We start from the raw sequence: 22,268 nt of genomic DNA, 5'->3' as shown, positions 1-22,268 counted from the left end.
AGATCAACTTTCTAACAAAGTTGCACAGAGTTACCTTGAATGTGTAAATTGTAGCTCAGGGACACGTTGCCTGCTGGGTTTTCTGCAGTGCAGGTGTACAGTTTACTATCAATCAGGCGCACATCAGTGATCCTCAGAGAGCCTGAAGGCAGAACAGTGAACCTGGAGAGTGGGTAGGGGTCAAGGACAAAGGGATGGAGAAAGTGCAGCACTATGAATCACTGAAAAACTACAGCCACTGTGTTTTAGGGGAATGAGTGTTTGTTTTGAAGCGATATTTCCCTCTCGTGTCTTATTTACATTACAGCGCATGACTGCATCTATATGAGCACATAAATATTAAAATACTTATAAAGGCTGCCCAGTGTTTATAGTATTGGTAAACCTTGACGGTTGTGTGTCTGCGAGGACACATTTCAAGATGTGGTTTTGCTTCTGTTTCTATTTTTAGTAGGAGATGAGTTGATGAAAACAGTTCCTGTAAACAGATTCAGAAAGTGTATTCCCAGCACAGCTACTGCCAGAAGCACATTGATAAAGTGATTCATTAGTATGCAAATTATGTATATAATATTTGCACATTTTGAGGAATTTGTGAAAAGAGAGGAGCATAACACTACATTGTCCATTGTACTGGATTTACTTCACTTTAAAGTGATTTTCTTGGCTCTAAATACAAAACAAAGCATGAAAGAAAGTCACACCAATAAAGACTTTAAATATGTTGTAACTATTGATGACCTCTTTGCATGTGTGTTGTTGGGTTGCAAGAAAGAAAAATGGATCTAGTGATGAATGAAAGTTATGGATAAAGAAAGCACTAAGTGGAGAGTGGACCATAGCCAGGGCCTTGTAATCTCTGGTGAGTTGTTACTTTCACAATTACAATTGTGCAGGGTAATTACAGTGCAAAAAAGCAGCCAAAGTTTGACCTTGTTGGTGTCTCTGTGGGAAAGGTCATAGGCTCATACAAATCAATGCATTTCTTTTTGTTGACAGTAGTAATGTGCACAGCTGCTATTGTTTGTTTATCACTTAGGGGTCAGGAAATACAGATAATCTGAAATCAAAAGGTTAGCCTGATGGTGGTTCTACATGGAAGCTCACACAGATCTCCATTAGAAAGCAACGTTTATGCCAAGCCATTCATTCCTTTCATAGGTGTTTGTCACTGACAAACAAGAAGACAGGTGGAGGTGATCACATACATTACCCTTCACTCCAAAAACATGATTTGTAGCAAAAACAAAAGCAGCAGTTAAATGTAGGTTAAGAGTACGTAAATGTAGGTCAGCAACTTTAAAGGGGTGTGTGGTAACGAGAAGTGCACCAGAAGCTATCCAGCTGTATAAATGCATAATATGCGCAAATGTAAACACACCTCTGTGATTTATCTTAGATAAGTGTGTATGCTAAGCAACTGAATTCTAACAATAACATGTTCATGTTAGTGGAAATGAGCTCGAAGCACAAAGAGCTCTCTATTTCAGCTGCACATATGGTGTAATGTCGCTCCCCCACCTCCTCAAACAGCCTTAGGAGAGACAGCAACATTGGAACCAAATGACTGCCTCTGCAGTGGTCTGTGCTGCTCGCACTGCAGCGCTGCAGCTCGGCAATACCACAGTGAAGGCTGACACAAGCTCAAGCACACAAGACATGAACCACCCCTCTCGCCCGTCCATCACTCCCCACATTGGTGTCAAGTCATCTGTGTACACAGTCTGACACAAAGACTAACGGGGACAAATTGGCCTCATCAGAATTGGGTTTTAAAGTGAACAAATCCACTGACTGAGTGTTGAAAAGCTCTGGGTCCTGACCCATCCCCCTTCTACCTTTTTGTTAGTGCTAACCTTTTTCATGGCTATGGCTATGGCTAAATCTTACCGCCCACTGCTTTAAGTTATTTCAACAATCAGCACCCCCTGGTCATTTCCTCTAACCCAACAGTGTAGCTGGAGAGAATGAATCTCCCTCCTTCACAGCGTGCTTGTTTCCGCAGGTAGCGCATATGCAAAGCATGGCCTGATGTGGGGGTTGTTCACAGAGATGTGTTATTCTCATCAGACAGGACTAGTAAAGAGTCAGCATGTTGTTTTACTGCTGAAGCACCCCAGGGAATCTGAACATCAGGCAGACAGGGCTTGTATCTCTTCCTCTGTCAGTTCGTTTTCCTCCCCTCTTCCTGGCACCCCCTACTCCACCCCCACCTTCTTCTTGTTCTTCCTGGCCCCACACAAGTCATACTGTATCTGAGTCACCGTAGCTTACAGCCCACTCCGTCATTCTTCTATCTAGCCCCAAAACCATTCAGTCTGGTGTCTGGCCTGAGTCTGTCTGTCATCTATGCAGTCTGTGTCCCCAGTCAGCCAGCCTTGTCTACACCCAGAGTGACCACACATGAAAGTCAGGAATCGGCGAACCATGTGGGACCAGATGTTCCTCCTCAGTTTAGCCAGAGAGTGAAGCCCGCACACAGCTCTCCGGCAGACTGTTGCAGCCTCCGCCTAGCTGCCCTTCAAAAGTCATCACTAAATGAACTCCAAACATTAGCAGCAGCTCTGAATGGCAGCCAGCTTCAGACAGAGACCATTGTAAAAAGCTGAGTCAGAGGTTTTTGTCTTTTGTTTCATGAGGTTCAACTAATTTTTATTGCATCATTGACAGAGTGAGGTAAGACTTACCCAGCTGTGACAGGGGGGATGGGATGCCCATTTCTGCTCCATGTGACTAATGGAGAGGGACTTCCCTGGGCCTCACATGGGAGAACAATCTCTGTTCCCACCTCTGCAGCCATCTTCACTGTATTGTCATGGCCAGTCACACCAACTATCTTTGGTGTTGCTAGAAAAGAGGGAAAGAAGTTGCAAGAATACAATGTAAGCTTTAAGTTAAACATGCTTTGAATTACTAAAAATGTTTCATACAGTGAAACATACAGTCATATAGTCTGTCGACAGAGGTCAGCCTTTGTTAAATCAAACACTGCCATGTTTGGGTGACTGCGGTGGAACATTTATTTGCCTTACTGTTGACACTGAGCTGGATTTCTCGGCTAGCGTAGCCCACAGGACTGGTTGCAGTGCAGATGTAGATGCCTGCATCATCAGGGGTGGGGTGGGGGATGTGGAGGTATCCATCAGGGTCAGACCGCAGAGTAGAGTGGTCCCTGGGCAGAGGCTGCCTTCCCTGGAGGAACAACAGGCATAAGAGCAGACAGAATATACTGTGGATAAAAGCTGTCCGCACAACAGTGCTGGGGACACTAAGCTCGATTTAAGGTTTACAGCCCAACCTTTGATGTCTAATGTAATTACAGAGCGCCCCTTTAACTTGCTCTCTATCCCCAATACATGCTTGCAGGAATGCAGCCTGCTGCACAAGCACTTGCTTTGAACATAAAATTGCTTTTACAGATACACTTTTATCTGACAAGAAAAGAAATTTACTTGACTCTTGAGTGCTCTTCTGAAAATGTTTGGGAGAAAGCAAGGAAGACAAATATGGCTCAGTTCAACAATATGTACGTTGACCTCACTCAGTAAAGCTGGCTATGTAACGGTGTGGTGTTTATTTGGAGAGATCCAAAACTGCTTTTAATGACAATATACATCTATCTGTGTACATTTGATCATTTGGGAATAAAGTCATTGGATTGTGCCTAAAATAAGTTCACACTGCAGTCAGTATCACAGCTAAAAAGACACTGTTGTTGTATTTCTGTATATGACACATGTAGTGATAACATCTGATGATAAGCTGCATATATTGCATTCTGGGTGAATTAAGAAGTATTTCATTGCCGAAAAGATGGCCTTTTAATGAAACTATGATGTCCACGCAGTAGAAAGATGCTAACACTTTTGAAATTGATGCTACATCACCAGAGAAAAGAGACAAAAAGGATGTTTTTTCTTAAGACAACCTACAACTATCAGAATGCACTGCGCCGCACCAGGCCAATAAAAGCTCCTGCTGGTGGGTGACTTCATGCGAACTCGTACGTGTGAAACAATGTTGGCCAGCTAGCAACAATCTCATGTTTCTGACAGCATTTGAGGCGAGAATCTTGGTTTATATGTGATCAGTGCTGCTTACTTAAACTGTTAGAGCTCTGTTTTTTCGGCTGTGCTGGATATCTAGGCACTGGTTAGATGGAGGGAAGTTTACCACAGTCCATTTACACTTACTACCCGTATAATTTTGATACAAAGCTGATTGAAAATTGGCAAAGTATCCCTCTGAGCATGTTGGGTTTGCACTAGTTCAGCCTACTTTGATATTAACCTTTGAGGCGTGATGTGATTCTTTTTTTATTCAAGTGTTGTACTGGAAGGTGCTGAAAGCAAGGCTTTAAATAGATTCCTAAGGTACAATTACAATCCTGAGTGATTTCTCACAGTCAAGCTGCAATATGGTAAAGTTGCCATGGTTACCTCCCTCCTGGTCAGGTTAATCAAATCTTGATTGCAATGCAAACTGTTATTGTCGGTGGTATTTTTAGAGTGTTCTGACAAACCAGATAAAATATAAAGCCAGAGGGAGAGACAGTTTTGTTATATGAGCACTGGAAAATGAAGGTAAAAATTGAAAAATGTAATTTAAATAAAATGTAATATTATGTTATTAAGGCTTAAACATTATATAAGTTAAAGTAGTAAAGAGAGAGCATTATTAGATGAAGATGACTAGTATTACTATCATTATAAATATGCTAAAGCTGATCAGATTAAGAGCCTATTGACGACTGGTTTGGCTCAAATTTTAGATCCCACAACTGCTAAATAACTGGATACTGATCTTTTGTTTAATTGTAAAACCTGATAGGGCTATTACTTCAACAGTTATTTACAAAGTCTTAATGATGATTCATTTTCAGGCGAATGAACTCAAAGTGATAACGTTGTGGGAATAAGAAGTAGCCAATTCGTCATGTATTGGTTTATGGGATGCAGCCAAAAGCAATCATTAAGAAAAGTGGATTCTGACAGCGAGTGTGATATCCTACCTTGGACCAGACAATATTTGGCTTGGGAACTCCGGTGGCCTTGCATGACAGTGTGATGGCAACACCCTCGTTGGCTATGTAGTGGTACGGACCAGCGTTGATCTCAGGGGGCACTGTGGAAGAAGTAGGTCACAAAACACAGCTGTCTGACTGGCTGTGAAGAAGCGGGCCCACAGCATTATCACTGGCCTTAACCAGCCAGCAGTGTCAGTGCTTGAGGCATTTCTTCATTACAAACCGATGATGAACCGTAATCTGGCCTGTCTGTCATTACATGCCTATGAACAAAAAGACCCTTTCATCAAAGCATGCAATAAATGAACCCTCTCACTTTAATAACAGCAGGTGGCCAAGTCATTGACATATCGTTGTTTTCCACGGTGAGTCAGCACATTGTTGGCATGACTGTGCAAACCATATACCCCAACACAGCTAGTGTCTCTAGTACATAAAAACTGTTTTCAGGAATAAGAACTTCAGGGAGTAGTTTGACATTTTGGGAAACTGGTTCGTTTGCTTTCTTGCTGAGAGTTAGATGAGAAGATTGATACCACTCTCATGCTGGTGTATGTCGTAATTAATAGGCTGGAGCCAGCAGTCAGTTAGCTTAGCAGGGGTTAACAGCTACCCTGGCTCTGTTCAAAGGTAAAAAAAAAAATCTGCCTACTATTTCTTGTCTGTAGCAATAACATCCTGGAGTCTCTGCTGGTTGCCTGACAACTGCTCCCAGTCAAGAAATAGTCAGGTTTACATAACCGCCCCACAACAACTTTAGGTGTTAAAGGTTTGAAACAAAAGAGATATAATGTGTTCATTAGCTAGTGAGCTCCATTAGTCCCTGATTACAGCCCTTATGCTAAGCTAAGCATACTGGGAGCTGGCTCTCCCTACACATTTACTGAGGTACACTTAAGATAAAGCTAGTACCAGTTTAGATGGTTACCTTAGCTTAGCATAAGCAGATAGCCTGCTTTAGTCGGAGGATAAAACAAGACTACGAATCTAAAGCGCTGATAACAGCTCGTCTTAGCTTTAATGTTACATAGGCATAACAGGGCTTTTTAGTTAAATGCTAACATCAGCATGCTAGCCTAACACAGTGACAATGCTTATGTATGGCGAGTAGGTCAACAATGTTATTCATCTTAGCTTAGGGTATTAGATTGCTCACATTTACTCATAAGCAGTAAACCCAAAGTACAGCTGAGGCTAATGGGGATGTTTTAATAGTCATAAATCAAATCAACAGGATTCATGGCCCCTTCTGCTGAAGCATGACTTTTCTGTGATAGAGAAGTACTCATCAACAAAGTTGTGAGGGTCTTGGACTGAATGCAGCAGACCGTGCGAGGATCTGCACAAACGGCATACGCCGAGCTGCCAGTCAGACCAGAGGGGAGAATGGAAACCGAAAGCACCAGACGAAAAGAGGGTGGAGAGCCAGCATCAGGGTGAGGTTGACCTGCCTTGGACCAAGAGTTGAGTTGCCACTCAAGATAACAAGATCAGTCTTGAAGAATGTGCATCTTCCGTAACAGCATATATCAGCAAATGTGTTGATGAGGTGGTGATCACAAAGACAGTGACATCATTCCTGAGAGTTGTTGAGAGTGAATATAAACAAGTCCGCCAGCACCGACAATATTCCTGGACGTGTACTAAAAACTTGTGCTGATCAGCTTGTAAATGTTATAACTGACATTTTTAACATCTCACTCTCACAAAAGACTGTTCCCTCTTGCCTCAAGACAGCCATCATCTAGTCTTAATGACTATCGCCCTGTGGCTCTTACCCCCATTCTGTTGAAGTGCTTTGACAGCACATCAAATACAACATCCCTGCCAGCCTGGGCCCTTAACAGTATGCCTTCAGAACCAACATATCCACAGAGGATGCCATATCTACTGCTCTTCACGCAGTCTTTACTCACCTGAACAATAAGGACAGCTACATCACAATGCTGTTTGCTGACTTCAGCTCAGCATTCAACACAATCTCTCCCATGAAGCTGATCGGAAAACTTAACACTTTGGGCGAGAGTTTGAATTGGCAGTCACACCTCCTCTACATTAGTGCTCAACACCAGAGCCCCCCAGGGCTGTGTGCTCACCCCCCTTCTGTTCACACTGTACACCCATGACTGCACTCCTAGACATAAGAAGAACGCTACTGTGAAGTATGCGGATGACACCAGCATCATCGGCCGCATTTCAAACAATGATGAGTGTTTTATAAAGGAGGCAAAGACACACACCCCTGTCTACATCAGTGGAGCTGAACAGGAGCAGGTGAACAGTTATAGGTTCCTTAGGAGGGCTAAATTCCAGAGCAAGATCCTGGTTGACTTCTACAAAGGAGCAATAGAAAGCATACTGACTGGAAACATCACAAACTGGCATAGTTTGTGCATGGCCCAGGACAGCTACAGCAGGTGATTAAAACTGCCCAGAACATCACTGGTTCCCATTTACAGAGCATCAGCGACCTCCGTGAAGGGAGGTGTCTGCACAGAGCCCAAAGGATACTGAAAGACAGCAGCCACCCCAGCCACAGTCTGGTTACCCTGCTGCCATCTGGAGAAAGATACAGAAATATCTGCTGCCAAACCACCAGACTACAGAGCAGCTTCTTTCTCCAGGCTGTGAAACTCCTCAACTCCTCCTTTGACACCAAAAAGCACCAAATGTAGCAGGATTTAGGATCAACTTTAATTTCATTTCTTCTTAAACCACCTTTAAAGAAAAATGACAATAAATCTACCTTGTACCTTCAAAACCCACCTACCAGCACCTTTAAAGCTCACTTATTTACATATGACTCATTTGATCAGTTTAATGTCTACACAAGCTTAAATGTGAAAATGTTAATTTGTGGTTTTACAGGGGGTTATGTACTGGAACAGGCCAATGACTTCCTGGAGTATCCCCAAGTTACCTTTGGACCGAGCCTAGCTGTTTTCCCCTGCCTTCAGTCTTTATGCCAAGCTAAGCTAATCATGTGCCGACTCTAGCTTCAAAGTCAGCGTGGGTGAGGTATTGATCTCCTCATCTTACTCTTGGCAAGACAGCAAATAAGATGTCAGAATGGCTGACAGATCCCTGAACTTACCATGGACCTCCAGGCTGACTGTGATGTTCATGGAGCCTGCTACATTCACCGCGGTGCAGACATATGTCCCAGCATCCTCTGTGACGGCTCTTTCAATATACAAACTGCCATCACTCCTCACAAACATCCTCCCATTCAACTGAACCTGTGCAAAGGAGAAATGGCTGCTGTCACAAAGGAACATAACGACTGTCTGTTTGAGGTACTGCACATATTTAAAAGTTAAATACTACTCAGTCTTACAGGTTTTCCATTTTGGGACCAGTGTCTTTCTGGAAGAGGTATTCCATCCAGCAGCATGCAAGGGATACTCAGGGACTGACCGATGCCAGTGGTGACCAGTGGGGCACCTTGGGCCAAGAGAGGGGGCTCTGCAGGAAAAGGAAGCAACATAAATACTAAACAACCGCAGGAAAATGTGGGTATTTTAAGGCCACAGTCAGATTTGGAGTTGCTGCCATTGTTTCTAAAATATGGTGGTGCAGAGAGATAAGAGAGCTTAAAAAAGCCTACCCAGTCCAGTGACACTAACTCTGGCCTCTGATTTAATGGCTCCAAACTGGTTCTTGGCCTCGCAGATGTACAGCCCTTCATCATCCAGCCAGACACCTGTAGCCAAACACAGAGTAAACCAGCACTGAGCAAAAATAGAAACACAGTCCAATCTATACATCAGAGACAAGCAGCATCTCTACACTTACTGAGAAAGAAAACTACTTATCTAGAAAAAAAGTCCATGTTAATAGCAGTTAAGTACTCTACTCAAAAACAAGTGGTATTATTGGGTTGACTGTGCTGTAATTAAGAGTTAAAAATAGAAAAGAATGGGATTAATGGGCTTGCCTCAGCTGCCAGCCTGCTGACACACATCTACCGCTCGGTAAATCCTCTGGAGATCACATGTTGGAACATCAACATATGATTCACTTCTTGTGTTTAGATAGTCAGGCCCATGTTTGAATGGGTGATGACAAGACATTACGCATTAAAGCAAAAAAGTGAGGAGCAGAAGGGACGAGGGGCGGAGAAGTTTGTGTGTGACATAGTATGGATAGACTAATTTTCTAAAACAATGACAGGTAAAATAAATAAATAAATAAATAAAGCCATCTGCAATAGGTTGAGCTAATTAGGTGAGATGGCAGCCACAACTGGAAACAATGACAGGAACAGCCCATTCAAATATGTCCATTCCTTTCTAATATAGCAGTACACACACTATAAACATTTAGACTCGGGAGCACGAAGTGGTTTGAGTGGCCCAAATCAGTCATAATGTAGGCTAAAATACCTCCAGAGTTCATAATTTAAATTGATATTGCCCTGATGGGAAGGCAGAAAAAGTACTTGGACAGAAGGACACCAACACTTGCCGAATTCAAGTGATGGGCCACTTTTTTTAAAGTTAGTCTTTCACGGACCAGAAGCAGGGTGGATGCTTAATGTTTTGAGAGTCACCTACATACTGTAACTTAACCGATGGCAATGACATCTTGTTACCCCCCTCTTGTAAGAAAGGCTGAATTTAATATGAAAGGCTGCACCTCTTCTATATATAATCACTCAGAAAATGTCAGTCATGCCAGTCAGTGCAAGGCCACCATGAGGCGGCATTAGCCTGCACTGCAGACCAAAGCTCTTTGCTGTGATAGTGTTTCAGGGATAACTCACTCTGGATTAGAAGATGTCCGCTCTCCAGCTGCATTGTTTTACTGTGGCTGTCTGTCCTTGTAAGAATCTGCCTGCCATCCTGTCTGCGCCAGGTCACCGCCGGCTGTGGGAAACCTCGGGCGATGCAGGGGAGGGTGATGTTCTCCCCTACGCTAGCTGTCACGTCAACCGGTGCCTCTGAGAACAATGGGCCCGCTGTGAAGGCAAGAATGAATTTTTCCTTTGTGTAAATCTTGAGAGAAAAAATAAGCTTAATGTGGAACACCAAAGTGTGGTCTCACCTCCAACCTCCAGACTGACAGTGCCAGCAGACGTTCCAGCAGAGCTGCTGGCTACGCAGCTGTATTGACCGGCGTCAACCTCTTGTACCCCTTGAATGTGCAGGGTCCCGCGGTGTACATCTTGTTCAACGAAAGGAGCAGAGCCCACCTCAAGGTCACCTGGAAACACACAGAGAACCAGTCCATTGCTTTCTTGCTAGGCAGTCGCTTTTATTTACACACCGTTTTTTTAATGTATGTATTTTATTTATTTTTACAGAGACAGATAGATGATAGTTCATTATACAATTATGCCCACTTTCCTCTACCCACAAGCCCTCCACAACCACCCTCTAAGTCCATGGTGCGAGTAATTTAAAAAAATAAAAATGAATAAATAATAATAATTTAGATTCATTAATAAGAGACAAAACAAGCCCATTTTTAAAAAGGCAAAGTTAAAAGTCCAAAGATTTACATGGTCTGATTGACATTTTAACAATAAGCAGGTGGTGACATATTACATAGCAATTCGCACTGGAGATCTAAACATTAATATACATGGACACGTACAACAAATACATTATAACTCAATGTTAGCAACCAATAGTACCTAAAGTACACACTGTTTTTGACCTCAACTCACCTTTGAACCAGTGGACCAGAGGAGGGGGGATGCCTGTGGCTTGACACCCCAGAGTCACATCACCACCAACAGATACAAGTACGACCTGCTGTGCCACTGTTATCTTAGGCACCTCTGAAGGATGAAGAAGAAAGCTTATGAAGCAGTTTGATTGTGCATTCTTAAAGATTTTTCATATTATAGCATTTTACCAGATTTAAAAATAATAGTAATGTTGGCTTAGATGAATAAAAGCTGCAGAGGCAAATATAAAAACTAAGCCTACATTTCACACTAATTCTATCTCAACATAGCAGGGATAGATTCAGACAACCGAGCTGAAAGGATGAGCTGATCTATCTTACAAAGCTCTCGCTGCCTTGACAGATCAATGTTGTTAAAAATGACATTCAGAGACAAAAGTGTGTATAACACCAGCACGCCCCAGGAAGAGGCTGCCACAGTCCATCAGTATTGAGGTTTCTGTCAACCACTAACTGACATGCCTTGACTGAAACTTCAGGCTCACAACTGTCAGCGCTCACACAAACAAGGAGAGAAATATCCTATTGTGTAAGACAGGGCAGCATGTGGCCACGCTCGCCTGTAATCTACTCAGGGCTGGTGCACAACTCACACTTGATATCATTCACAGACTGATTCAGCACGAATTTTTCCTGAAGAATAGTCAACAACACAGATAAAGAAGTATTGTTTTAGTTGAAGTTTGAAAATTAATGCTAACAAAGATTATTCAGATTTTAGTTTCAAAAATGAACGAGAATCCAATTGGTAAAAAGGATAATTTCATCAACAGCATGTCTCCACATACGCATGTTCAACATCTTGACTTACCTGCATATGTAAGTGCCACAGACTGAGAGGCACTCCCAGCCTCATTGGTGGCCAAACATGTGTAGTTCCCAGCATCCTCTGGTAGGGCCCCTCTAATGGTCAGAACTCCATGTTGGTGGAGACTCAGCCTGTATCACGCAATCGACAGAATTCATGTCTGCTGACTCTTACTGATTGCATGTGCAGATGTAAATTGGCAATTCATCTCTAACCCTTTCTGCTATTCTTGGGTATCTTGAGAGAAATTTTTCTTTGAATATGTATTTTACACAGGCATATTAAGTACTTGTGGTTTGGAAAAAAGATTTTACATCAGTAGATGTAAATCTCCAAAGTGATGCAAACAAGATGTGGCAATCGCGCATGTCGTTAAAGTGGAATGTAATGACTCTTAGAGTCCTCTGTGCCGGAGGTGTTGAGTGGGCTGAGAGTTCCCTTACCTCGGCCGATTAGTGAGGAACATGTTTCCATGACTCCAGAAGAGCTGGGGAGGGGGGGTACCGGTCGCCGAGCAGACGAGGCGGATCTCGTCCCCTCGAGAGAAGGCCCGGTCTTGGGGGTGGACTACCACAGAAGGAGCCTCTACAATTGGAGTCAAACAAAAACAAATGCTGAGGATGACTCAGTGCCTTTTCATTGTTCCATGATGTCATTTATAACTTCCTTATCACAAGTTTAACAACAGTAAACTCCTGATGATGTGGTCTGCAATGCAATTACAAGCACATACCATGTCTGACATCATTGGAACAGAAGTTTCACATTTATATGGTTATTTTTGAAATTCACTACAAACATCTGAGCATGCACCCACAGCTGGAGCCACACTTTTCAACATGCATCAATTCTGGCTGATGAGGAACATTTTCTGACGAGGAAGTGGCTCAATCTGCGAGGGGGTTAAGCCAATAATGGAAAACAGATGACGGAGGCCAAAGAGGAGCCAGGAGGCCCCCAGTGTGTTAAGTGTTTAAGCAGATGACCCACAAGGTATTGTTCTAGCGTACCTGGGACGAGAAGCCACACTTTGATTCTGCTGTCTCCGTGAGCGTTGGTCGCCACACAGTGGTACTCCCCAGCATCCTGAGTCCGCACCCCGCTGATCTGCAGGGAAGAGTCAGACAGCAGCTTCACCCTCCCAGCGTGGGCCCGGATGGTACGACCCGCTCGGTACCAGGTCAAGTTGTGGCGCATGGAGCCTTCCACCTGGCAGGACAGCACAGCCACTCCTCCCACGGAGGAAGTCACATTCACTGCCGGCTTCAGGACAGGAGGAGGCTCTTGTTTTTGTGGAAATGCAACCAAAACATCAAACTGGTGTTATCAGCGGTGAACAAACAGTGCAGAAATAGTTTACTCTTTAATACAAATGTTTGTGCTGGCATGCTTTGTATCATGTTGATGTTTCAGCCATGAGATAAAAAATGTCTGGAAGTCATTTCAAAGCCTTGCTGTGACTGAGACGAAAGCAGCCAAGATGGCTGAGGAGGTGTGTGTGCTTGCATTGTTGTACGCGTGTGTGACATACCTCTAACAGTCAACTGTGTTAAGGCACGTCCCTGTCCTGCACTGCTCTGCGCTATGCACTCATACAGGCCTTCATCCTCAGCTGAAGCATGGGCAATCTCCCATGATGCTATTGCAGAATTCCTGCAACAAAAACACGCTTGGTTCATTCACTGTAATATGACAATAGCAACAAGATCCCATTTTACGTCACATTCAATTATCATCTCTGGCACAAACATACACACTGGGAATAGTTTTCACCACAACTCAGCTTCACTTCATGAATGTAATTCAAAGCAGAGCGTCAACACAGAGAGAGAATAGACGCTTTGTTAATTTTTCAAGATGACACAATCGAATATGTAATGTGCACAAAATTGACTGTATACATGTTTCCTGACAGAGGAGCCAATAAATCTCATCAGTCAAGCAGCACTAATGCTTTACAGACATGCTCACTGGTAAGAGTAGTGAGTGACCTAATTAGTGTATTTTACAGCAGGTAATGGGCGAATTAAGCTGCAGCATCTGCAGGAAGGCAAGCCAAATGTTACAAAGTGCTGAGCGACTCACTGAAAGAACTTCTCCTCTCCCAGTGCAATCCCACTCCTGGTGAATCTTAGCCTGTAGGGGACGTCACTCTCCACCGAGCAGGCGATCACAGCAGGCTGCATGTAGAAGCCCTTCACCACATCAGGCATGCTCACAGCTGGGGGATCTACACAAGGGAGCAAACAAAGATTAAAGGTCAACAGAGAGATTTATGAGGTGTGAGAGACACTGGAGTGGCTTTGTTAAATGCGTCTGGCAAGGAACAGGGCCGTCTTGCCTGGAACGATGTTGGTGTAGGAGACACTGGACAGCCTCTGGAAGCGGTACCCCTCCTCGTCTTTACCCGTCACCTTGATGAAGAAGCTCTGGGAGGGGGTGCGGATCTCCGGGAGACTCCACAGTCCTTGCTGGCCAAGGTCAGAGGGCAGAGGCGCGGGGATCGTGCGTAAGGAGCGGCCTGAGCCTGACACAAGCTCTACATGGCTGAGCTGACCTGGAGGCTTGAGGCCTGTACATTTCAGCAAAACATGGGCTGGAAGTCCTGAGAGAGGAAAAAGAGACAATGAAGTCATCATCTGCACATGTTCTCAGTCAAATAGGACACAAAGCAAACAGGGACATTTTGTGGCACCTTTTATTGGCCTCTCTCTGGTTTGGTTGAACTCTGAAACAGGTATACTGGAAAAGCCGGCCCGAAAGTCTAGATTGCTGACTCCTGTGACCCTCAGAGTGTGGCGCCCACTGCAGCTCACCTTTAGAAAGAAACCATTACTATTCAATTAGCCCATTGAATGGAACAGTCAAAGAAACATATTCATGGATTATTCACCAGAGCAGTACCTTCAGTTTCCAAGCCCCAGGTCTGGGAAACTTCAGGTTGACGACACGGGCGGAGTTGGGAATGTTCAACAGCTCTTTCAGGCCCTGCTCAACTCCAACTACACGACCTAGTACACAAGGACAGGATATATTCAAAGAAAATATGTCTTTGCTTGTTTGGGGCACAGAAAATATCATTAATTGACATGGCAGGAAAGAAAACAATATTAATGTGTTGTGTACCGAAAGGATCGCTGAGCTCGATTTGCGGTGCTGGTCCACTGAGTGACACGGTGACCTCTCGAAGGCTGGGGTCAAAGGGCACTTCCCATTTGTTCTCCTGAGCGCTGTCGTGGTTGGAGGACAGCAGGTGGACCTTCATGGCTTGAACTGTCTCCTCTACCCACTTTAAAACCTGGCAGGAGGAGAAAAACAGAGCAACATGTCACACTGATGGTGACACATTCGTCAGTGGACAAGGCTGGGACGTGTCAAACGCAAACTGTCAAAGATCCTTTCTCAACTTAGAAAAACAGCATGAGGACAGGAAGGACACAGTTGTGGCCTTTCCCTGAAAGCCCCCATAAACCCTTTCCCTGCAAGAAAAGCGCAGCAGGCTGCTCTTTGTCTCCGGACTATTCTTTCATCGCAAAAGTATTCCTCAGAGGGATTTTGCCTAAACAAAGGAAAAGTGAAACAGCTCAACTGTCAAACTGATAACATACAGTTTTCTGCACTCTCAAGCATGTATTCCCAGAGGAGCGTCTCTCACAGTTGAAGTCTGTCAGGCAGCAGTCCCCCTCCTGCAACACAGCTTTCATGAATCATGAGGTTTGTTCCTCGGAATAGAAAGCAGTGGTGCCTTTGTTTAAGAAATACATTTTAACTGTATACTCCACAGTATCAGCCTGACTAATGTGCAGGATCGTTTACGGACAGAAATGCCTGGCAGTTTCCCACTTTTCTGTTGAACCAGTTAAGCTTAAGAAGCCAGATGAGGTCAGACTGCGACACATTAGGATTGCAGGAGCTCACTTCTTAAATGAGTCATCCAGCACTCAGAGCAAAGATTACGCTAAGTCAGAAATAATGGTGGACAGTTTGATTACATTTAATGGCAAAAACAATAATTACTTAGACTATCATGTCTCAGAGACTCTTCAGAGAAATATCTCACAGTGTGGAATTTCAGTTTTGACAGGTGCTTGACCTTAAAAATCATTATCATGGTACTGGGGACACTTTTCTTTTGTTTTCTCTAAAATGAAAACAGAAGCAGAAAACCCCACTGATATTTCACAGTCTCATTTCAGTGGCCACAACAGACCAAACGTCTTCCATCTTCCCATTACTTAACAAGCAACTGCTGTCTAGTATTTGTTTTGACCTCATATGGAGAGGCATTATGGCTGAGCTGTGTCTGTAATGAAACAAACTGAAAACATTTCTCCAGCGGGGCTCTTGGAGACGGTGCCAACGGCAACACATTCTGAGACATTCACGAAAACGAGTGAAAAAAGTGAAACAAGAAAAAGCCTTTGATAATTTAATTATCAAGGCCTCCTCCGCTTTTTGTCTATCGCGTCCACTGGGTACTGACGGCAGCTGGTTCCTCTGGCTCGTTTTACAACTGGAAACAGCTGTAATGTCTGCCACATGTGTAGCCATCACCAGCAGAGCAGAAAACGGCGAAGAAGTGACCTACATCTGCCCCAGGACAGTGTCTATTTCTTATGCAAGAGAGCGGAGAGGAGTGGGCATTACTCAGATAAAAGGAAGTGGAGTGCAAAGATGGGGCGGCTTGCTTTCCGGGGCCATGGTAGGTCTGGAGGAGCACGCTGAGTCCTGCGGCCACTCCCTGTCTCAACCACTGGGAATGCGGAGGATCTTAAGTCCTGTGAAACCTCATCCGGCGTGTCTCAGTTGAACGGGCTTACAGGGCTGTTACAGGAAGGACCCCCCTCTGCTATTCTTAGAAGCATGACAGATGGGCCACAGAAGAAGGGTTAGCTAAGGCTGGGGTGATTCTGTATTCCCCATACTCGTCCAGGTGCATTACCTGCTAAAGACAAACATGGCCTCGCAGTGGTTAAGCACAACAGTTTGACTCCAGACCTCCCGGCGGGGAGGGGTCAGCTTAGTCCTTACCCAGGCTTAAACACCACAACTGCTGACATTTGTAGGAAGATGTCTCGCTACAAATCAAAGCTATTAGAGCGAATCAGTCCCAGATGGACCCCCGTTCCTTCTCAGTAGGAGTTTCTACACACCTGCCAAGGCTTTGCCTGCCACAAGTGGCCTGTATTTGAGAGGCAGCGACATAAACGGTGCCTTTATTTGGCGCACTCAAGAAGACGAGGATAAATGTTACCTGGGTTTCACTTATGTCTGACAACAATTACCAGCCCCTTAACTCACTACTGCATCCACGTAATGAGGAAACCATAAGGGCAATGTTATAAATGACTCTTCAAGGCACTTGAGTTGAGTGTGTGTGCAGCTTGCTGGGTAGAAACACATAACAACCGGCCATATCCTACGCTGCAATACCACATCTACATTACATGCATATTTAAAATCCTGTTTCTGTCTTAAGCAGATATCACAGTGGACATGTGGAGGCTCAAACATCACAGCCCTCATTTTCATTTAGCGCTTCAGGCTACGGATGACTAAGGATGGCATCATCACCACGAGGAGCACAGATCATGGTCCCAGTTTGGCAACACATTACTAGCAGGGCTTTCTTGCTCTTGGTAGCGGATCCTATCATTGATCATAAGTGGTCCAGTTTAAAAGAGCGTAAAGAGCGTGATACGTACAGCTGACAATGAGCTGTTGTTTAAGCACTTGGAGCCAACTCCACTGGGGCAGCTGTGTTGGAAGGAGGGAAGCCGTGACAGATCATATCCTGGGATTAGAGAGTAAAATAAGCAGTCTGTTTTCTCTCCACTCTTCCCCCCAGAGACCGCAAAAAGATTTTGTATATTTTGATTCGGCCGCACTTTATTAAACTGCTATTAAGGGAGAATATTTTGGTTACATTTGTAGTACTTTTGAGGTTTTCAGGATTAAGGGATTTGCATTAATTCGGTAAAAGCATGCCACCCAAGAGCTATAATCACACAGGTCTAAAAAAACGACTGACGAGCAGTAATTCAGTGTGGGTCCAAGAAAAATGTGTTCATAAGTATGCACGTGTTTACATGTAACAGTACACTAAGAACATGTCAAAATACTTTAGGCTACTTCAGCACAAAGCCATCTGGGGTTGAGGTGTGAGGGCTAGAGTGAATTTGGTCTCTTATTCCCTTAATATCGCAACCCAGAAATCACATTCAAACACTCCTTAGACAGCTGGCAGGATTATGGAGTGATAATGAACTGAGCTGCCCCACACACAGCCATTGTATGTTTAGCTACATGCAATCGTGACTTGACAGGAAACAGACCCACGCGCACAAACACATCAGAGTTCAGGGGTTCAGTGGGCCACCAGTGTGCAGGGCCGTTGGCTCCGGCTCAACGCTGCCCAGCCATCTCCTGTGTTGACATGCAGGATACCAGTGTCTCTTCCAGAGGAAACTCTGGCTTCTTTTACGTCTGCCGGGGAAGTGAGCCCTGCTGTCTTTGGCTTCTTAGACAGGGCTTCTGTTACATGCTGCTTCCGATATAAAAGAGTCGCTCACCCGTATCATATGAACAGGAAGTTTAATATCAGCATCAGAATCATTTGATTACACTAAATGAAATCACCATTATTACATCAGTGGGTCAAATACGGTGTGTTTCTCTCCTGCAGTTCTCCATTATTAGGTGATACAACAGGGCTGAATTTTACTTTAATAAATAATTTATTGTGTATATATGGGTTTAATAAGGCTTTGGTGACTGCAGTGCCATGCACTCTCTCATACTCTCACCTCATTGACCTGCTGCTTGTCTAGATGAAAGATTTGTCCAGAGGAGGTGGCAGCGATCTCCTCGTACGCCCTGTAGCCGGGCTGAGAGCGGTCCCCGCAGTCCCCGGTCAGCACAAATACCACCTGGGAACGAAAGGAGGGGGCAGGAAGAGTTAAGAGGATTACTACTGTTCAGTGTTTGCTTTCTACCGACTCGCTTTTCACTTGGCTCCAAAGTGACGCTAATGCTCATTGTCATGCTTCACGTAGAGGCTGAGACTAGAGTAACTTTGAAGAGACTTTCCCCTTGCTCCGCCAGGCGTCGGGGGAACTTCATTGGAATGTAGATCTTTCACAGCATGCCACGGTATTCCTTTTATTCCTGTTACAGAGTGTGATTAATGCAAAGATACTCAAAACTCTGTGGGCCCAGGCTTTTTTATTTAAACCTTTAGATTTAAAGGTTCTTACATGGAACTGCTCACATCAAGGTGGATTATTTTGAATAACGGGGTCATGATTGCTGGAAAGAGACATTCCTGTTGAGTTCTTCAAATGTGTTTTTGCACTTTAAACACCTCAAACTGAGTGCCATGTAGTTCCATTATATTGAGGAGAAAGCAGACAACTCTAGGGCTGATATCTCCATCACTTGGCAACTCACACCAAAACAATCTAGATTAATAAATAGCACTATAGTTAGGGGGATATGTCTTTTGGATTTTGGGGTGAACTGTCCCTTCAACTGCTTTCCTGCTAGCATCATCTAAGCAACATTCAGTTCAGTATGAGAGAGTTAGATAAAATGCTTGCATTCATGTTTTTTGTATCATTTTGTTGCCGTCATCAAGAAGGACCCTCCATCATGTGTGAGGAATATAATATATATATATAGTGCCAACACTGGACTAATGCAGTATTTAAGTCTCCAGCTCTGATCTTTGTGATCATCACAACCACGTCCACTTTCAAGGACTTTACCTGTGATTGCCGGAGCTGCACCAGCTGCAGAACATCTCTTTTTAGGCGGTAGTCTTTGGCTCTGGCATCAGTGAACACGTAGATGAAGGACCCAGGCAGGGAAACCTCCAAGGCTTTCTTTATGGCTCCTATGCTCATCTCGGGGCAATCGCCACCACCCTGTGTGACAGAATCGCACACGATCAAATAGTGCTGGAAGAAATAAACTCTAAATATCTTAATTTTAACTTAATTCACACTGATTTTATCCTTAAACAATCTGCCATAGTTAAGCTTCTGGAATAGAGGGTCCCATTTAGGAGAGACACAGATTAACATTACATAAACATTTAAAACGTAATACTTAAAGCAAATACAAAAAAACCCCACAATCTTAGTCAAATCAATATCACTGCCTTACTTCTGCTTGTGCTTATAGTGTGTCTTGTTAGCAAAATTCAGACACATATTGCTGTGTTACTGATACTTCTGAGTCAGTATGTTGACTTTATGATTCTTCTCTACACAGCATTTCCTCTTTATTCTCCTTTCTGGCCACAGTGACTCTTGTTCTGTAAAAGTTACATAGACTCTCTTTAAGTAGTTACAAGTCTTCACAACTTTAGCTCACATTAGTGAGGAACAAAACAGCCGTCCCGGGTCCTACAGAATAATCATGTCATGTGTTCTGATTCCCACCTGGACAAACAGTTCTTGCAGATCCTGCTGGAACTTCGTTGGGTCAGTGGTAATGGACACAGGGCCGATATCTGCGAGGTGGAAATGTCGTATATCACAACAGACACTTTTAAAATGAACAAAATTACATCCACTTAATAGCAGATGCTCTGGCTGCTATAAAATAGAGTTTGCCTATATATATTCATCCCAAAAGAATAAGGGCTTTGGTTTAACCTGTCTGGATATTTCTTGAAACTCAACTAAACAACTACATCAGAACAAAGGGTTTAGTTGTTCCTTCTCAGCGGGTCTGCCTCTGTGAACAGAGAAAAAACATTCACAGCATCAAATCCCATATAAACCACAGTCTAATTTATCAGGACCAGAGTGATGCCCTGTAGCTTTTGTGCGAGACATGAATATCAATCACACACACCACACGGCACAAGAGTGGTTAGATTGGTGCACTGACAAAATCACAACGCTCAGGTTTTGTTTCACACAAATCGCTTCAATCTGGACAAAGTTCGGATGGCGATAATAATTTTCTGCAGCTGTAGTCAGCATTTTCTACAGAGCGACTTCCTCAAGCAGCAGCAGCAGGCTCCAGTGTGATGGATAAGAACCTGTCAGGGCCTGACACTAACTTGGATGCCTTTTGGGGCCATTTGCTGAACAGTAAACATTAACCAATACACAGAGGACGCATTGTTTTTGCTATAGAACACTGCTGTCTATAAACACAAGCCTTTCATAGTTATTACAGAGAAGAATCTTATCAGGTAGGGTGGAGCCTCATGATTTCTGTGTGTCTGTGCTTGCCATCCTGACTGTCAAATACCATTCTGAAGTATCTTTGTGAGACTAATGATACTGAGCAGGCAGACGTGTGTCAAGCTGATGACATTTCTAACTCATTCGCAATCTATTTTTCCAACAGCGGATGCTTTCAAGTCCTCGTCTCCTCCTTGAGAGGGGACTGTGAAACTCTGACAGCACTGTCACGCCTCTTTTGTCAGCCACCACGGCTTCGTTGCAATCTTGGAAGTTTACAAGGTCCCCAAGGGCAGGGCACATTAAACACAGACAAAATGTGTGGTGTTAGTGCAGCCTGAGCACACCATCCCCCCCTGACTGGCTAAACTGGGGGGCTCCGAGAGTTTTCCGGAGGCTTGGATGGAGGTGAGGGAGGGGTGGGGTTGGGTGAATGGTGGTGGTGGTGGTGGGGAGTGGGGTAATTACACACGAGCAGACAGCATATGCTTCTCATCAGTGCTCAAACACCCTCCCCCCATTAGAGCACTATTATTTTCAAGCTGCAGCTTTCACAATATTAAGAGGACAGATGCCAGAGGTGAGGAGCATTACCTGTCCCGCAGACTCCTCACTCTAAAAGCCAACATATTCCTGAATTTGACTTCAATGTGCTGCTCCACTGTCCAATGCACATCTACTTAAACAGCTGTAACATGTGCAACAGGTCCTGAGATGTGTTGCAGTTGTGATCATTAAAAGTAAAACTATGTAGATGGCAGTTACAAAAAAATACCAAATCAAGGGCTGTGTAACCAACATGCTGAGTTTGTAACATTTCAAAAAAGAAGGCAGCTGTGTTGCCTGGACCTGGCAACACAATCTGAGAATTTTAGCAGTTTTTTCACAGCTTCAATTAAGCTAAATTTTGTGCAATACTTCACAAATATATTAAGAATCGTGATTTAATATTCAAAATAAAGGTGGCTATTGTGTAAATGGCTGTTTTAAGAACAAAGTGTGTTTGGTAAAAAGTACCTGGGTCATGGAAGGGGACCAGGACAAAGTTTTTAATGGGTCTGGTCCTCCGGCTGAGGGTCTTCTCCAGGATCCGTGAGGCGCCCTCTATCACCTGTTTCAGATCGTCGTACATGGAGCCGGTAACATCGAACACAAAGGCCAGGGTCGAGGCGCTGTCACCGGATCCATCATCCTCCTCAGCCCGGGGGACTGCCAAGAGCCTGTGCGCGCCGACACAGAGCGCCAAGACTAGGCACTTTAATAACACACCGGTCATCTTTTTTTAGATAAACTGCATCTGTCTGCTGGAATGAGGCGAATCACATAAAAAAAAAAAAACAATTTAAAAAGTTGCAGAAAGTTTCAAAAAAGTTTAGATCACAAGGCTATTCAAAGTCTGGGACTGCTTCCAATCGGTAGAAACGAGATCTGGAACAATACGGCTCAGCTGAAACACATTAAAATCCAGAGTAAAATACTTCCACAGGAGTACATCCGTGCGTAAAGTTTGGAGGAGTGTGTGGACTGGCTCTGTGTTGGA

At 44.0% G+C, this 22,268-nt stretch overlaps 1 protein-coding gene across 1 annotated transcript in view; it reads right to left on the bottom strand.

Annotated features, from left to right (window-relative positions):
- Positions 1-22,268, bottom strand: part of hmcn2 (hemicentin 2) — a 54,234-nt gene extending 31,966 nt beyond the window's left edge. The window contains exons 1-23 of the mRNA XM_042487704.1: positions 21,746-22,268; positions 19,973-20,043; positions 19,295-19,453; positions 18,335-18,457; positions 14,655-14,826; positions 14,433-14,539; positions 14,224-14,344; positions 13,870-14,133; positions 13,614-13,758; positions 13,060-13,181; positions 12,539-12,811; positions 11,972-12,113; positions 11,532-11,659; positions 10,698-10,811; positions 10,073-10,231; positions 9,792-9,986; positions 8,634-8,729; positions 8,364-8,491; positions 8,121-8,265; positions 5,012-5,124; positions 3,033-3,192; positions 2,688-2,847; positions 35-162 (exon numbers count right to left, since the gene is read on the bottom strand). Of these exons, the coding sequence (XP_042343638.1) occupies positions 35-162; positions 2,688-2,847; positions 3,033-3,192; positions 5,012-5,124; positions 8,121-8,265; positions 8,364-8,491; positions 8,634-8,729; positions 9,792-9,986; positions 10,073-10,231; positions 10,698-10,811; positions 11,532-11,659; positions 11,972-12,113; positions 12,539-12,811; positions 13,060-13,181; positions 13,614-13,758; positions 13,870-14,133; positions 14,224-14,344; positions 14,433-14,539; positions 14,655-14,826; positions 18,335-18,457; positions 19,295-19,453; positions 19,973-20,043; positions 21,746-22,004 (3,484 nt within the window). The 5' untranslated portion in view covers positions 22,005-22,268. The remainder of the gene's footprint in view (positions 1-34; positions 163-2,687; positions 2,848-3,032; positions 3,193-5,011; positions 5,125-8,120; positions 8,266-8,363; positions 8,492-8,633; positions 8,730-9,791; positions 9,987-10,072; positions 10,232-10,697; positions 10,812-11,531; positions 11,660-11,971; positions 12,114-12,538; positions 12,812-13,059; positions 13,182-13,613; positions 13,759-13,869; positions 14,134-14,223; positions 14,345-14,432; positions 14,540-14,654; positions 14,827-18,334; positions 18,458-19,294; positions 19,454-19,972; positions 20,044-21,745) is intronic.

This window comes from Plectropomus leopardus, chromosome 6 (genome assembly GCF_008729295.1).
Source record: "Plectropomus leopardus isolate mb chromosome 6, YSFRI_Pleo_2.0, whole genome shotgun sequence".
Classification (NCBI taxonomy): Eukaryota; Metazoa; Chordata; class Actinopteri; order Perciformes; family Serranidae; genus Plectropomus; species Plectropomus leopardus.
Note: the sequence above shows the minus strand (reverse complement) of the source record. Positions and strands in the feature narration are given on the sequence as shown.